Raw genomic sequence first — 18,764 nt, 5'->3', positions numbered from 1 at the left:
TTTCAATGAAATGTTGTCTTTTTTCTAAATGATAGATTTTCTCACATTTTCTATATTTTAAAACAACCTATGACAAACCTTTCACTGTCTGAAGACTTAACCTCTTAAGAGAGGTTTTATTTTCATTTTCATTTTTCATTTCACTTATCTTTCATTTTTGCCACAAGTTTTCATGAAAATAACCTACCATTTTCCAGCAGTTCTGTTTCGTGCCGTTGAAATCCTAGGCATGGTTTGAGGATTTGCTTAAGCTGAAAGGCACAGTTCTGCCTTGGCTGGCAAGCAAAGTCGCTCTGGTCACATACCTGTAGCTCTGCTGTAACTGTACACAGAGTAATAGCAAACAGCTGCAAAAGGGCGCTTGCTCTCTATATATGCTCTTGTTGCGTAGATAAAGAATGATCCCAGCTACAGGTGGGGCCTCGCATCAGCCCAGCCACTGGCTGATATCAGCGGCCTTGAAACTACAGGCACAGGAAGGTACCAGAGGCCCCAGGGCCGTAAACACCATAAACAGAAACGGCCAGTTACTGACACCGTCCTGGAAGCAACCCATGCGAGCTGCCCACAGGCAGTAACCTAGGCAGAGGAGCATTTACTCTATGTACTCAAGCTGCAGCAAAAACCACCCACTGCTTGGATGCCACTGCTTCAGAGTTAGTATGTAGATTATGACTGGTAGCGTTTAATGTGACGTGTGTATGTATAATCAGCGCAGAGAGATGTACCTTTAATGCCTGTGTTTGGTCTCGTATCTTATCTTGAGGCTGCGTTGTAATTTGGATGCAATAATAGAGAGCTGGTCAGAGAGCTGTTCCAGGTGAAAACTACTTCTGTCGAAACAAAATAAATTACTAGATTGCAAAAATACATACATATGAGTTTTATTAGCTCCCTCATCTGACTGGCTGCACAGCTCCTCAAGCCATGGTGTTGATTCAGGAAACTGGGTAGGGAATCATGCCCGAGCGCAGAAGGCAGAACCTGGCAGAAGTCAGAAGGACGGACTAGAGCTGATCATGCAATCGCATTCTTAGTTGCCAAGGGTTTAATGGTGTCGTAGCATGTTGGGTACGTTTGTATACAAAGACTCTTAACATCAATATACTGTGGACCTTTAAAAGGCTTAATTATCCTTGTAAAAGATATGGAGTTAGGATACAGTCAAATGCAAGCCATCTAACATTTACGGAAATCTGTAAAAGTGTAGGCACCCCAAAATGAACCATTAAACCTTTAAAATGAACTGTTTCCTCATTTTCTAAAAGAACTTCAATAATAATATGATTCAGTCAGGCCTCAGAAAAATAACAAACAGCTTCATCCAAGCAAAAACCTAGTGGGAAGCTTCACAGCAGTTCTTCTGGTGAAGCTGAGATCAGCGCTTATATCTGAGTATCATAATACCAGCTGCTGAAATTATGACGAGGGAAAGACGAAAACTAGCAGGACTGCCTGAAGGACCAAGAATCCTGCAAATGTGGCACTAGAACATCTGTGGAGATAAAGCATCTGAGGTATGCAAACAATTAGCTGGTTTGCTAGAAAAGGGAAAAAATCTTTGTATTTAACTAAAAAAAAGTCACCCAGAAGGAATACGCTCTTGTCTTCTGTAAGAATGTGTCATCTGCAGTGGATGCTTCACTAAATCTGCATAAACTTTCCCCTTGCTACCGATAATGAAATTTCCTTTAGTTATCTGGATTTCATCTGGTCAGTCCCCAAAACCACAACGTATTTATTTTTCTAAGGCATTCAACAGCAAGAAATAAGGGCACATCTATATGCAACTCAGCTTCAGTGATGCAGAAAAGAAGCAGATAAGCTCAACTACATCGGCAGGGAATCCTGGCATTTCTCTGTAGTGAATGGAGACAGGCAGCAGAATAAACATTTACAAGTTAAACAATGTCCCTAAACATTTAAATGGCTTAAAATGAATCCTCTTCTTAAGATGAAAATAAAAACAAACAAACATTTAGTAACTGCTCTCAGCAAGACATCTTCAGCCCGTCTATCAAAATTATGCAGCAATTTTAAAACAGAAGAGATGAACAGACACCAAATCAGCAGATTTCCCCCCCCAGAAGGTGTGGGGTTTATTATTTGTTATTTGGATGCACAGAGCTAAACTCCCTGCACTTTTTTGCATTGCAACAAACCTCTTTTTGACTTGATTCCCCCAAAACTTCTTGACACAGCCCTCTTATTTCCTTTTAGATCTATGCACATACAAATGCGTGTAAGTAAACACACGCACATGAGCATTTCCTTCTCCCCTAGCTTTCCAATATTCCTCAGTGGCTGTGAATGACACTTCCAGCAAACGGATCCCTACCATTTTCAATACGTCTTCATACTGCCCTATAATCTCAGAAATAAGAAAAACACTAGACAGAAAACTTTGAGGTTAAAAGCATACTGCTCAAGCTGCCTTCTCTTTGTTCATTAGGTATTCTACAGGCATGCAAATGTATAAACACACATTATTAATTCATGCCTCCCCAGTGCTTACAGCATTTTACAGGCCGAGCAAGCAGTTTACAGGTGGCACTGCACGGTGTGCAGGGGGAACACCCACACCATGCCTCCTTGACTTCCGTCTGCCAAAAGCCTGAGCAGTTGTCAGCTGGTCAGTGTGGGATGGACATAAAATAGTAAAACGGGGCAGTGGGAAGAGAGTTAACAGCTTCTTTGAGAAAGGATGTACCAGTCTTGGTATATTGTTACCCCTAGAAGAAGAAAATAAGTGGACTTGTTCTGCATGTTACAGGTTGATTGGAGGGGTTTCTGAGCTGATTTTTAGTAATTAATTCTTGCAACAGATTTTTAAAATGTCATGAAATTGGGACAAACCTTTTGATTTCTGTGAACACTATGAATTTTCAGCAGCTAAGGACCCTCCCAAATCTCTTCTGTTAAGTTTGGTTCCATAAATTGTGGACAGCCATTAAAGTAGGGAAAAAATTAGTCCCGTAATTGGAATGAGCAAGTTCTTCTTGTGTTCTGCAGAACCATTCAAATAAGATACAACATCAGTGTCTGTAAACTACACCCCTGCAATAGTAAAAGTGCAATAAAATCTTGCTTTCAGCCGCTAGTAAATTTGAAATTCTTTTCATTGTAAATTCTGTGGCACTTGGATGCCTTTGAATGTCAGATATGGAGCCCTCAGTCACACTTACTTGTGCGTGTCTATTTATTTTAAGCTAGAATTTATATACGTTAATTATATATATATACATACATATATTTATAGATACAGACATATACACATACAAAAGAAAGAATATGCAATAGCATGATTTCTTGTATCAGAAGTATGAGAAGCTGTATGAAAACTTGCAGTTTTAATGCTGAGGCGCTGCAGTGTTTTCATATTAATAGGTGGGCTGCAAGCTAGTAGGAGCACTTCCACCAGGACAGTGTCTCAGAAGGAGGGATGAAATACATAATTTGTTCTAGCTGGCTTTTCCTAATTCCATTTACTAGGATTTAACTGCATGTGCAGAAAAGCCACCTAAGAGCCATATACATGACAACAGTTTTTCCATAAGAAATTTCAGAAATACATCTCTAGGTTTCTGTATGTATGTTACCTCTCTGATTCCAATTTAATGATAGTAATTAAACTGATTTTGACCATCAAGGATTTGACCACAATGTAGTCCTGCTGCTTGGACAAATGGGGATTCCTACACATGAGACATTATCATTTAGTTAGACCTTGTAGATCATGCTGTCAGTACTGGTCAGCATCAGCCTCTGGAGCAGCTGTGGCAGAATTTACCACGTAGGCGAGATACCTGCTGCAATAGATACTCAGGACAAGTTCTTTGGACTTTGAATTTCACGTAGTTTTGAAAAGACACTGATATATTTATGCAAGGACTTTGAAGAGTATGCTGACCTTGTCAGATCATGTGGCGCCTGAAGGACAACATGGAAACTATTTTCGAGATTTTCATAAATGCACGCATACAAATTATTGACTTATTTTATGGCCAATGGCTCTTCTGTAAGGTTATTTCAAAGGCATGTTGATATTTTACTGAATTATCCATCACGCAGGGCTATCATTTATTACAACTTAACTTTCCCTGGATAATCTACTTGATCTTTTCCACTTCATTATTAATCTGTCTTTCCTTAAATGAGATCTGGAGAGTATCAAAGTGAGATGCTAACAAAAGAACAGAAAAAAGCCCCAGAGTTAATATTCAGATATGGCCACAGCACTAACACTACTAAACAGCGAGTCTGAAAGGCCTCCTGCTGCAACCTTTTATTAATATTCAACCTTGATCTTTCTGAATCCTTTGATTTTGTGGCTTACTTGAAAGACTTGAAACGTACAGGGATCTTTCAAATATCAGTCTGAAGGATATTTTTTATATATATAAAATTTTTTTATAGCATTTGTGCTTTAATATAAGACAAATATAATTGATACTGTCATGCACATCAGAGATGACACTGTTCCCAGAACAGAACCTCTTGAGCTCTCTCTGTGTTGGGCTCCTCACCACCATCAGGAGTATCATCATGAGCAAAGATCAAATTTCAGCCCTCAGTTTCCAGCTAATCTCATTTCTGTCAGTGTTTCTGAAAGGTGGAAGACAGTGGATGGATGTGTTAGACAGATGAATATGAAATAAATCATTAGGAAGATAGATGTTAACTGGATCTCTTCTTCTGAAGGCTGATGCCTCAGGTGTGTACTGATGGAAATTCTTGTCAGCACAGATGGTTTGTTTTGACCATGCTATGTCATCTAAATGTTATGATAATAACAGAAATTGGGTTATTTTTCCAAGGGAAGTTAAAAGCACGTGGGCACTGAGAAAGTTGTAAGTGATACTAAGCACGGCAACAAAACTCAGCAATCTGCTGCTTAGGTGATACCACAAGACACATGAAAGCTTGCCTGAAACGATCCACCGCATCTGTTGGCGTGCTGTAATCCAGCAGTGCCATGTTTTAAGTTTGCCCTGAGGTGAGAAAACTCAATGTAAACAATCTCCTTCTATTTGTCAACATTCATCTTTAAATGTATCATGATATCTGGAAGCCTAAAAAAAATAAAACCACTTTGCATGGCACATGTTTTAGCTGCAGCTCCAGCAAAAAGAGTGTTTTCTTGTCCCAGGCACAGGACAGTGAGCACTTTGTTTCAGTCTGATACCGCTCCATTTGCTGTGGAGTTAAACGGCTGATCCTTCCTCCAACAAGAGCAGAGGAGGAGGGGGCTGGGGTGCCAGATGTCACCTACCATGTCCTCGAGGAGCTGACGTGCAGGCGCGCATCCTGCTCCATCCACTCAGGGGGTGGGTGGAAACTCTGCTGAGAGATATTGTTGCCTTAAGCTATTTTTTTCTGTTAAAATCTGCCTGTGGCCTTATTTACTGATGCCAGTTACCCTGGATAAATGCCCAGCAAGGACTGATTTGCACCAGTTCATCCGGGGAGGAAAAGAGGTGGACCACCGGTAGCTCCGTCTTTCTGTTGCTGTGTTTTTCAAATATTTTCAGACATTACACTGGGGACTGTCATGGGAAGTTACTGGGGCACATATAATTCTGTAACCTTTCTCCAGGTGCATTTTTACAACACGGAGACGGCAATGGGGACAGGGAAACAGGCTCAGCGGCTGAGGTTTACTTGGAGACCTTTACACAAGAACCAGAGACGAATCCTATGTAAGAAGCTGACAAGCAAAATAGGAGAGCATGTGGTGCTCAAAGTCTGCTCTCGTGCAGGATAGAACAAGAATGGAAGAAGGTGCCTAAAACACTTTGACAAAACTTTCCTGCTTCGTGGAAAGCCTCCCAAAACAGCTGCTATCTTTGCCTTCACCTGTGCTTGCCTAGAATGAATATAAAATGCATGGCAATAGGAAAGGCAATCTGCAGTAACCTTTCAAATCCCCAGGAGCAGGACTGCGCACAAACACTTTATTATGCCTTAAAATTTTTATGTAACTTGAAATGTCTGTGTAGCCTGCACTGGGTCATTTACTTCACAAAAATCTCAAATCCTTTTAAAGCTGAAGACATTAATGAAACTGGAACCAGAAAAACTATTTCTACTGATTTTTGTTTCTCTTGCCTGCTGTTGCTGTAAACATGTTTCTCATCCAAAAGACTTATTTTTAATCCATGTATTGCACCTTCATCAGGACATACAGGGAGGAGAAAGTGATAGGACATGGAACAGTAGAGGGGAAGAAGCATCAGTCTGGGAAGAGCAGGAGAGGAGACGGGTAGAACTTGAGCAGTGGCTGCATGCTTGCATTTTTCAGGGCAACAAGCATTGTTGTTCTTCTAACACGCCATCATCCCTGCTTTCAGTTCCTCGGGGGAGACGCTAGCTGCTGAGAGGAGCCAGCGAGACCTGGCAGCACCACCTGGCACACGCAGCATGGGAGCGTGCAGCGATGCCAAGCCTGACTTCTCGCTGACCTGCAAAGTCCCCAGCCTCTGCGGGGGACGCAGTGGGCTCCGCAAGTCCCACACCAGCCAACGGAGGGTTAGGGCAGGTTACGGGATCCTTTAGCCGTATGCCACCACGCTTGGAGGAGGTGTCAGGTAGGGAGATGGGAGCTAAATGGCCAGGTCAGATCCTAGTTAGCTGTGCCACTGTAAGCTCATCAGGGAGAGAGCTGGAGGCAACACCTCCAGGTGCTCTATTCCTCAGCCCTGTGCCCACCATGGCCCAGGATGGACCATCTCTCTGAGGGCTGTTGCAAGACAGGACAATGATGAGTTGGAAAAGGGCAGCATAGCAAACACAAAAGTCTGTAACTTGCTGAAAGATGTTTTGATATCCCCTGTGAACCCTGTAGCTTACATGTAAGATCTGTCCATGTTGTAAAACTGAGAAGGTGCAATGTATTTTTAGAACATTACTGCTGGTCTGTAAACCATTCATCTACATTGCCTAGCACAATTAGCATGAGTTGGGTGGCTCTCGGGTTCCTTAGCAGTTAAGCAATCTGTGCAATGAAGTCAAGATTTAAATTCTCTCATGGTCTTTTTAACACATCATACTAAAAAGAACACAAACAGAGCACAGATTTGAAGCATGGACACACACACAAAAAAGTCTACTTCAACTTCTATGAAACCCAGTAATTCCTTGCCCAGCATTTATACAAGGACAAGAAAGGCAGTAATTCTAAGCCTCTCCCTTTTTTATGATCATTATACAACAAGGTAATTAAGGTTAGCTGAGGTCATCGCTCTTTGACTGAGTTCCCAGCCCTGACAACCGAAACCTGTGTCTGATCTTTGGTTCACAGAAAGGTTTTGAACCTTGTTTCCACCCACCACTACTGTTATAAAATTCCTCTAATGTGTGTTGGCTGCTCATTTTTCTTAACCTTCAGAGGCTGTAACGTTGTTCCTTCGTAAGGCTGAACTCTTAAGACTGCCGAGAAAGCAGGTGTATAGCACAAGGTAGTTCAAATAATTCAGGATCAATAACTAAATACAAGACCTACACACACCAGCTGTAAGCTTAGTCTTAGCTATATTTTTCCCGATATTTGACTGCTGAATTCCACTACAATAAAAGTTTTCTTAATGCCCTAGACTATTTGAAGCTGCAGAGCAAAACAAATTGAAAAGAGGGATAAAATATGTCACGGAAAGCAACATACTGACCTCCTAGGACAACAAGTCTAGTCAGGTATAGTGAATCACAGCGATAACTCACAGCCATGCTTGAAACGGCCATCACGGACTTTGCTTTACAAGCATCTGGGTAACAATATCAACAGATACGGAATTTTGAGTTTCGGCTCCGGGGATGACTAATGCCAGTAAGTCAGCACAGCAAAGTAGGCCACAGAGTCATCACCTCACCTGCTGCTCCCGGAGTCACAACAGGCTTGCTCTCTTTGGCTTTAATTTCACATGTTAGTTTAGCACTTGCAACTATTTCATTATTTCAGACAACTCTCCAACATTTTACATGGGTTTATTTCTCCAACTCTTTCATTTTAGTCAGTGGATTCAGGTACACAACCAATGGTCTCCGGTTTTACACTGATAAGCACAAGAACCTTAATTAAAATGCCAGTTAAAATAGTAGCACAGTTACAGGGACAATTTTCTCGGAGCAATGGGCATTCACAGCTGAAGGAAATGATTAAATTTCTGCAAAAAACGTGTTCTTTATTTTTAACTACTGTCAGCCAGAAAAGTACTTGGAATGCATAAATTAGACTCCCCCAGAAAATAATATTCTGGACAAATAGTTATTCTAGTGGCAACAAGAATTTTGAGTGGATTGTGTTGCCTCCCCATTTTGGGGAAATTAATAAAAATGCCACCACAGACAATGGGCCATAAATAGAACTTAGATTTTTCTATTCAGTTAGCATTGCCTCATCTAATGCAAACTATTTGTGCCAAAGTAAGATCTTACTTTGTTTTCAGTAGGCATTTAAATAACCTACCAAGTAATAATGATGCAGAAGAAATACTGATATAGACTGTAAATTAAGAATTGCTTATGACCTTCTACCTGTGCAATTGTTTACAGTACTTCTGTAATCTTAGTTGGTCTTTAACCAATGCAGTGACAAATCCAGGTGCATCATCACGCAATGACCAGCTGAATTAGTAATTTCTAACACTTTAGCTGTGTTCCTACTCAAGAAGTGCACTGCAAAAGACATTGTGCAACCCACATGAACGCTGCTCCAATGCCAGCAGACCTGCTGCCAGTCACACCTGCCAGAGGATTTTGTAGCAATCCCGGGTTACAGCAGCCCACGTATAAAATGCCTGGGGTCTGTCCTGAGTGTAGCTGAAACCCAGAGCACAGCAGCCCATCAGCTGCTAACCCTGACAAGGTCCCTTGCAGTGCTGCTCATGCTCATGGCACACTTTCTGCCCCGGCTGCCCTCAAAGATGCACACGTAGCATCACACTCCCCAGATACTGCTGTCACCCATCAGCACCATGACTTCATCTTGAAAGAGCAACCACAGGCTAGAACTTGGGCCCTCATCCATGCTCAGTGTTGGTTTTTTTATTTCGGGTATGCACAAATTTTTATTTTTCCAGTTCACTAACAGAATTCTTTAATTTGTGACTATATTATTGTAGTTTCTTGTGGATTAAAATAATGCTAATGACAAAAATGTCACATTTCTCTCAACACTGGCATTGAAAATCTGTGTTAGCACTCACTGACTGAAAATACATAAATAAATAGATAAATGTTGACACAACATTTCTAAACCCATCTATGAATTTGCCTATGCTAAACAGTGCTGGTAGTGTGGAGAATCTGGTACTTCGGTTTGAAGCCAGACATTAGGGACCACATTGCCCTGGCCTTCAGCATCAGTAGAGCAGTTTATTGAATTGGAATTGCAGAAAGCTAACTTGAATACTAACTTGATGGTAATCTACTGATCAAAAAAACCGCAATGGCATGTGGCTACAGCTTCTGTACTATTGCCACCTACAGGTATTCTTCTCTTCCTTCATTACAAAAATTAATGTAGTAAATAAACCTGCTGTCCTGGCACTCTACTCTGCTGAATTCAATCGTTACCATGTAATTTGCTGAAGATGTAACATCATCAGCTCTCTGGGTACAAGCTACACCTGAACATCTGTAAGATTCAGTAAACTGCTACTCACTTGAATGAGGAAAAACGTTAAAAAGTTCAGCGGCAGAAGGGCTAAAAATATAAAATCTATTTTGTCAGATGAAAGAGACTTGCTCTATAAGATCAGACATTATCTTAGTAGTTAGGTAGTTTCTGCAGACAGCAAAAACCCATAGAGGACACGCTCGATCGCACACACCAGGCAGTCAAGCGTGCCAGCGTTCAGGTTCGTCTGGGGCAGCAAAAATCCTAAAGCTGAAGCCAGCTCGGGTCTCTGCTGAATGAGGAATTAGTGGGTTTGGTAACCCCAAACTGCAGCTGAGAACACAAAGTGCACGGCAAGGATGTGGTTGTCTGTCTTTGCTGCCTTGTCTAAGGGGGGGAACAACAGCCTTCATCTTTCTAACGTTAACACGCTCGCATGGTGCAGAGTGCCTTCTGAGCAACCTCTCTAAACTTGTAATGTTTTTCTCTTGATTTGGAAATAGATGTGTTTTTTTAAAAGATAGTTTAATCATAATTTATAGTGGTGACTATAATACTTGTTGCTCAGACTGATCATTGCCTACGAATAAGTCAATCGCGAAGATTTCCAAATGAAGTACTTACGCTTATTTGAATTCCTATTTTAGTTACTTGCATTGTAATTTCCAGATATGCTCAAGTATCCGCAAATGTCACTGCAAAATAAAAGAAGCTGTGAGCGCTAGCCATTTTGAGAAAAGCTGAAGAAACTGAAATATTAGCCCAAGAATATGGTCGGAACAATAAAATATACTGCTTTTGGCACATATTGGTCTTACCAAGTGCAGTACTGCAAAGTGTTGGGAGCACTGGGACATCAGGGCATTTGAAGATGGGTATGGGAACTGGTACACTAGATCTTGGAAACTAAAGAACAGAATGGTCTTTTTTGAGAAAGCTATTTTAAAAAATGGTTTTTTACTTAAAACAAGGATCTGATTTTAATAGTATTTCCCAGTTTTACACACATGGATGGGTGCAAATACTGACAGAGAGATGAGTGTTCCTGTCTGGAAAGGTAAACACCCAGTACAGCCACAGATTTATCTTCACTATTGCCGCCTCATACCATATAAATATTCTATATATCCACAACATTACCGGCAGAGCTAAATCACTGTGACTAACACTTTAGCTATAGCTGAGGCTTGTAATTATTTCAGAGTCAGAAAGCCATAATACATCCACTCTGAAAACAAAATTATTTAGCATACGCATGTATACACAATACAAATAATGTTGATATATATTGGTCTTTCATATTAATGGATCATTTAAATCCAAATGCAGATATTTCTTTTGTCATGCCCTTTATCATGTTTACATGCATAAAAAACTATAAGCTGATAAATGAAACACAACAACCACTTAAATACCACATACGAGATTAACACAACTGAATGTGAAGCTCCAGTCAAAAAGGTACAAAAACAGGTTTGATATTACTACACTGGACATCTCCAAACCCCTACCAATTCAGGAGAAACAGGTTCACACTATACAAAGAGAAATTACAGAAATTCTTTACTAAAAGTACCTGGTTTTCAGTGTTCTATTTTTAAGGTGAATGGCCAAGTCTGACCTTTACCAGTCTCAGCCCCTTTACTAGATTTCAAAGAGGTAGTGAAAAAACTGTTTCCTTTTCCTCATTTTCTCACACTTTCGTTCGACAACATTATGTGCACCATCGAGTTCTAGCTGTGTCTCCTCTTTGCACGGGGTCTTTCTACAGCAAAGCAAAAACCTGGTTGTTTTTGTTTTTCAACAGGGGGGGGGACGGGACGGGGACGGGACACGGACAACAGGAAAAAAATTGTATATACAATCATCATCCTTGAAACAATTACCACAGTTTTTGTAATTAACTACATTTCAACCTGATGAATTAATCACAAGTTTCAACTGAGTGGTCAGAAAATGTCTCAGAGCACAGAACATACAGCTTTTGAACAGACATAAGCAGCATGAAAAGCACTCATTTGAAACCCTAAGATGCTCACAAACCACCACAAACCTCACAGTCGGTCTGGCACCCCAGCTAAAGCGGGCACGGCGTTACAGCCAGCACAGCCATTTGCCATTTTATCCCTGGAAAGTAACACTCGTCTGAGAAACAAGAGTGCATCTTTCTGAACTGGTGTGAAGCCGCTGACTGAGAAATCTGCTTATGCCCACTGCTCAAGATGGGAGCGACCAAGACTGCACGGCCGATGGGAGCGAGCGATGGGGACAGCGGGACTGGGAGCTGATGGCTACGCTGACAATGCTGCCGGTTTGGTAGCTCTGAGAAAACAGCACGGAGAGTCAGGAAAGACCATTTTGATGTGCCCTCTTGGAAGCCAAGCAAGAAGCTGGCACTTGTATCCAAGCGACTGAGAGCTCTAAGATCCTCCTGCGCAGGATCTGACAAAGATTAGTTTCGGCTTTGATATTAATACACATAAGAGAAACAACCGATGTACCTTCACATGCTGAATAATTCAAACAAATAAAAGCACACTGTTCAAGCAATAGTGTCTCCAGTGGTGTTTAGAGGCTGATGCTAGCACAGCGACTCGTTTTGCTCTCGTACTTAGGAGATTCTGATGTTTTATTCTAAGGGAAAGAACAAGATTTTTTACAAAAACTAGTATATTCTTAAACACACTAGGAAAACTGATTTCACTAAACTAAGTGAGAGTTTTGCCTATGACTGAAGTTATGCTTTCATGCATCATCCCTGGTACTGTAATAGGGATGTTTCTTATCTTTTATGCAGATAAAATCTTATCAATGTGGCCAGTGTCAACATGAAAGTAGAAGTGCTGTTAAAATTCACACTAAAATATAACACAGTTTCACTTCCACGTTTGTCAAAAAATGTAAAGCATTTAACCTTTAAAATAAAACCCTTTTAATCACAGAGGTGAACCAGAAACAGTACATTCACTCAGAGTATGCACCTTTTTTTTGATCAAGAACATTTTATACAGATAGTGTCCAAGTTGTATGAGTTTTTAAATGGAATTACAGTATTTTACGTACAACACTGCAAAGTCTAAGTGATTCAGGAGCTTCAGTCCTACCATCAAAATAACAATTTAAGGGCTGGATTCTTAAAAATACTCAAGTACAAAACTCTCTTGGACTTGATCTGTTTAATTCATTGGGAATTAAAGCTCTGACTCATTAGTAGATATAGACGAGTTTCTGAAAGCTTAGAAGAATTTTCTGCCCCAACAATCTGTCCATTTTAGATGTCTGTCTCCCTCCTTACAGGCCAAGCTCAGCTTCTGATGAAGTAGATGCTGTATCACTCTGGCAGATTAACATAAACTGGAATCAGCTTTGGTGTTTCCCAGTGCATCCAGCTAGGATTTAAGCAGATCTGCAACTGCTTTACAATTAGCTGAGCAATCCCAGCAGCAGGGGCAGAAATCTTTGAAGAAGCGCAGAGTGAAAAGCTTGGGGCCAGAATCCCTGCAGCAGACTTAGCATAAGCTGTTCCTATTTGTGAGCCAAAAATCTTCAAGCGCTCAAATAGGAACCTGAGTTCAATTGCAATTAACAGACTCTCCCTAGTAGCTATGTCTTTTTTTAAATATGAGAACTAAGAACAGCTGGAAAAAAAAAAGTTATCTATGTCTTGTTGGCAAACGCAGACATGACCAGTACTTTTAGTTCACTGTTGTTTGTTTTACAGCAGGTCATTATTCTCATTGATTGCTAAGCTGCTGGCACATTCTTTGACATTTTGGATGAAAGATCAATCTGGATTTCATAAAGTGATCAAGAGGAAAGAGATTATAATTCTTTTGCTTAGAAGTCTGCCAAATCAACAGCATTGTGCAGGCTGACTTTATGATAGGCAGTAGCTTATTGATATAGCAGTCCATTTTTTAATCAGGGTGACATAATACAGCTATTGTCTGGCATGATGTATAATGACATCATATGCCCATGGCCAAATTTTACTACGAATCCAACAGTGTCCTTTCCTGATTCCTCCTAATTAGAAGTTCAAGGTCGGCAAGGTAGGCAGGGAGGGCTGAGAGGATTTACATGAGAATGTTTTCATCAGTGGACGCAGAAGATCTTTTGTTGGATTTACATGTACATCTAACAGGACTAACTACAATACAAGTCTATTTAGGTTCAGGGGGTTCTAGCTTTCCATTCATCATCATTCAGAACTACTCAAAAATTTGACTAGTATCAGATCTGAACAGACAGGATTATCTGAACTTTTTGTTTTCCAGTAATCATGAAGTTTTCTTTCCTTTCTCTCTCCCTCTCACTCTCTGACATGTGCACCATTCCTGCTTCCCCTTTAATACAAACTTTACACTGCTAAATAAATTACACATTTAGCTTCAGGCACATCTGATTGATTCCTTTTTATCTTCCTGGCCCATCCCCAATCCAGATGGTGCAGCAAGCATGCTCCTTTCTGTAGCTTGGAGCCCAAGAGCTCGCTTGGATGGGGTTAGTACCACTTCCTGTACCTTTGCTTTGCTGGCCTTGATGAGCAGGTACCCATGTCCAGTGGAACTCACTAGGAACAGTTGTGGCCATGAGAGCAGAGCAAGGGGCTCAGACACATGCCTCCAGCTCCGAAACAAGACACACTCACTGGGGCGTTTGAGACTGACTGCAATTAGATTTTCCAAGCAACGATTTTTTTTTTTTACAGGTAATTTATCTTGGAGAGATTAAAACAAACATTGTTTACTCTAAAACATACCTCCCATGGCAGAAACAGCAGATGCTCAGGCTGAACTGAAAAAAAAACTGGTAGAAGGATGAAAGAAATCATGACAACCTGCTCTGTGCCAGGCTTTGGGCAGGGAAAGTTGGGGAAAGGGCTGTGCTGCTTTTGCAACTGACTGGAGTATGCTGTTAACTCAGTATAAAGCCCAACAAGAGCAAACAGAAAGGTTGATTCCAAACAGCTCTAGGTCAAGCCTCTGCTCCCTTGCTTAGAAGGCAAGTTCAGCCACAACATGTGAAACGATATAAATGAGAATACGCCATCCACCTGGAGTAGGAATTGAGAGCTTGTAGAGACAGGATCTCAGCACAGCATAAGAAACACTGAAACAACTAAGTACATGCAAGGAGGAGGAAATGGGAAACTGCTGAAAACTACTTCTGAGATAACGTGTTCCCAGTGTGACCCCTCGAAAAGTGAACTTCTGCTGAACCAGGTGACTGGATTCCACCAGGCTGCAGAATTATCATCAATCACATGTTGCTAGATGTAATTGAGCATTTCTAGAAAATTAAATTGAAAGGTAAACACAGTAGATCTATAGATTCTAAAGCATAGTGACATTCATGCTGGAGTATATTGAGTATTTTAAAACTTGTGAACTGAAAAGGATTTTCTGGAAAGGTCGTCTACAATTGTACATTTGAAAGTAGCAGCAAGATGCATTAGGAAGTAGTAAGGCATGAAATTGCCTCATAAAGGAAATCACTTTCATGAAGCATGGTAATAAACATCACAGTGAAATTACAGATAATGATCGGCATTTTTGTGCTACTTTCCACAGCCTGGTCTGACACTTGTTCTGAGTAAATAAGGAACATGTCTCCAGCCAGTGAAACCAAGAAGCAAGAAAATCCTGTGTTACCCTCATTTGTTGTGTCTTGATACATGCAGAGATGAAGCATGTGCCATTTTGGGGTATATATGAACTGACAAAGCACATACCTTCTTTGGTGAAAGGCTCTCTGCAGCTTTGTGATATCTGCAACGGGTGAGCTACTGCCCGAGCTGTCAATCTATCACATCCCCTTTCTACCAGTCTAAAAAGCTTCCTGCTGAGTGTGGCACCCACTGATTTTTTTTAACCTGCACCCTTACTTATTGAGTAGGGCTCTCACCCCTCAGCTGCTTGAAATGGGACAATTGCTCCCTCAAACAAAATGAGGATTTAATGTGTTAACTGTGTGCAGAGGTTTTCAGGATTAAGTCTAGGAACGTCTGAGCTGCTGAGGCAGATGAGGCTGCACCCAATTCACTGTCAAGAGCTAAGAAGTGGATCAGATGAGAGCAAATGGCAAGTTACACACAGTTAAGTCTAGAAAAATTATTCTCTATGTACAGATTAGAATAAAAGCTTGATTTGTTTTCATTTGGGACAGTAGAGTTTTAATGGCTGGAAGTACAGTTAAATAATGCTAATTGGCCATTAACAAGCACTCTACACCTGCAGAGAGCTCCTCAGTAGTTACATACAGTGAGTTATTCTACACAATATCCTTGTGTCATATGCATTAGGCTCATTCTTTAGCAATGGAAATTGAGGTCTTTAGATGAGATAACCTAAATTACAGACAATTATCTTATTTGCAGATGGCTTACCAATATGCATGTGATGAGTCAATGACAAAATTCAGCTGCAAGTCTTGGAGTCTGTGACTTGGGCTCTTGTCTGGTAGAAAACCCCTCCCAGCAATTAGGAAAGGCAGAAATAAATAGACCAATGCATTTTAGCTGATTTGCAGAAGACTTACCACCAGCAGTCTTTTGCAAACAGTGCACTTGTAAGACTCCTCACTCCTATGTCCAAACTCCAGCATAAACAAAGGGTTTTCCTATACCTGAACAGCCTCAGAAAGGGCAAATATAGATGTAACTCTGTGGGGAGCTGGAAGATTATCTCAACCAGTCCTATCTGGTCCACTCATCAGAAGCAGCCAAATGGCTGCCGCAGGGGATCCCACAGCACCTACATTTGCCTTCAGCCTCTTCTAGGTCATTCCCTCAGGGATCTCAAACCCACAGGCCCACCCACCGTCTCCAGCTACTTTTGTGCCACATGCCTGGGGGTTGCTGGTAGAAGAGGAAAACTTGCCACCTGAGCTGCCCGGTGTCACCTGCAAAAGAAGGCTCTGAGGCATACCTAAAGCACCTGTCTGGCTTAGCTCACCATGGCACACTTGGACAGAAGTTATTCTAGTCATAAGTGGAATCTGCATTGCCAAAATGTCTGTTCTCACCAGCTTTCCAATTGCCTGGATTCTTTAAATTAGGTGTGGGGACAGAGAAGAACAGTGTCCTTCACCTGAAATTAGGATCACAGTTTTTCCCAAGGTGTTCATTTGATGAAGACCACAGATGAGCATTTGCCGTTCTAGCAAAATAAGCAGCCTCAAGGAGGGGTGGCTTGCACTCTACATGAACAAAATACACAAGGAGAAATGGCTAATTTTTATCCCATTTTTTTCAAGGAAAAAAAACCCAGTTACACAAATGTCACTGGCTATACCTAATTTTGAGTAAAAACTAGAGAATACAAATTTTTCTAACTAAAGCTCAGAAAAGTCAAAGACCTGACTTATAACAAGTACATCGGTGAACGCAGAATGCTAGTTCATTCAAGACAGTTTGACATACCTAAAAATAATCCAGAAAGAACATTTCTGGGATCCTCAAGACTTCAACAAAAGTTAGGTCACATTCTTACCAGCCTTGGTAGCCAGTGACTAAGTTGGACCGAGGTATGAGAACAGAGACAACTTTGTCAGCCACTTTCAAAACAATCCAGGTGAGTTATAACATCAAAAAATAAACACTTACCTGTAGCAGGTTTGGTATAGGCCTCCTGGTTCTCCCTAAAGATACCTCATTTTTTGAGAAAAAGCTTCAGCCAGATAGATCTCCCATGGTTTGTCCAATTCTCCCATTTTCCCTCTGAATTTCTTTAGTCTTCTGAAATCAGATTATCTTGTCCAAGGATTCATACTGGGTTCGGTACGAAGTACAGACAATTCACCACTTAAAAATTCCTCTGGGCATATATTAATAAGATACCTGCTGCAAATCACAGCACAGATCCAGATCTTCTCAGCTCCTTGGTAATATTAAAGCTTTCAATGCTCTACCCCTCCAGTAGCTTTAAAAAAAAAAAAAGGCAATGTCTTGCACATCTGAGCAGACACATCTGCCAGAACAGAAGCAGGAGAAGACAATGACCCACCTCTTCCTCTCAAGCCCTCTTTGCATGCTGAGTGTGGTTTGTGCCTCCTTTCCTTGACATCCTTCCCCCTAGCCAGCCCACTTCCACAAGCACGACGCAGTAGCTGGTTGTTAGCATGCGGAGAGACGATGGGGAATCGTAGGAACACAATATACATAGTGCATATACGAGAGAGCTGATACGAAGCGAAACTGTCACCGAGGGTGGAGAATGTATAGTCAACACATCTTGCTCTAAATGCTCATTTCTCAACTTCCCTCAGTTCCAGAACACAGCTTGTGGACTCCATGTGCCTGGATGGACTGAAGAGCACACTACATCACAACCACAATGCCTAAACTACCAGTCACTTGGTTGTTGGGGTTTTGGTTTTTAATACATGTCACTAAGTCTTAGCTTGGCTGATTGTAAACAGTATGTTTGAGTTCTGCATGCAGTGCTGACACTTTTCATTTGTACACATCCAAAAAAAGGAAGAGAGACTGTAATACCAATACTGAAAGGAAATGGTTTTATCACACACATGCTCTTTTGCCTTCACATCTCCCACAGGGTGGGAGCATGTCACACAGCATTAGACTACAGAGGGAAGATTCAGCAGTGAGTCAGGCTAAGTAGCTGATAAGGTAATACTGCCTGGATTCTCAAGGACTGGATCTGGACTCTAGTTTATCACCAAAGGCTGTAGCAGAGTTCTTGCACATAATTACATTGCTGAGATTCTAACATATGCCATTCCTCATCCTTAGTCTAATGACTTTTCAGCAGAACACAAGCAGCTCCCAAGATGTGTGTCGTTCAGATGATGAACAGATCTTCCTTGGGATAAAATAATCATTTTTTTTAAATCAGAGAAGTATATTCACAACTTATTTAAATCATGTTAGGAAATATCAATTTCAAATGTGATATTGAAATTCAGAAAAAGTAACAACTTTCTACTTTTCTCTCTTGTAGAAAGAAATTTCTCTCTTGACATTTTCTCCAATCATTCTCCTGTTTGGCCATCACATAAGAATTATACAAGGTTAACAGCACCCCTTTAACTTTAATTCCTTATTGCAGGCAGTTACAAAATCTTGAGGGGTTCAGAATGTTCAACTGCAAACCACTATTGCTAATTTTAGGATTTATTCTTGTGCCCC

At 41.0% G+C, this 18,764-nt stretch overlaps 1 protein-coding gene across 8 annotated transcripts in view; it reads right to left on the bottom strand.

The window, feature by feature from the left end:
- TMCC3 (transmembrane and coiled-coil domain family 3) overlaps positions 1-18,764 on the bottom strand; it is a 148,369-nt gene that overhangs the window by 64,595 nt on the left and 65,010 nt on the right. Inside the window, exon 1 of one of the 8 annotated variants that reach the window (XM_075428444.1) lies at positions 188-250. The exons of the other annotated variants lie outside the window; for them this stretch is intronic. Coding sequence (XP_075284559.1) covers positions 188-190 — 3 coding nt within the window. The 5' untranslated portion in view covers positions 191-250. Of the gene's footprint in view, positions 1-187; positions 251-18,764 lie in introns of those variants that run through there. 8 annotated transcript variants of the gene reach the window in all.

The sequence above is a fragment of the Opisthocomus hoazin genome, chromosome 8 (genome assembly GCF_030867145.1).
Source record: "Opisthocomus hoazin isolate bOpiHoa1 chromosome 8, bOpiHoa1.hap1, whole genome shotgun sequence".
NCBI lineage: Eukaryota > Metazoa > Chordata > Aves > Opisthocomiformes > Opisthocomidae > Opisthocomus > Opisthocomus hoazin.
Note: the sequence above shows the minus strand (reverse complement) of the source record. Positions and strands in the feature narration are given on the sequence as shown.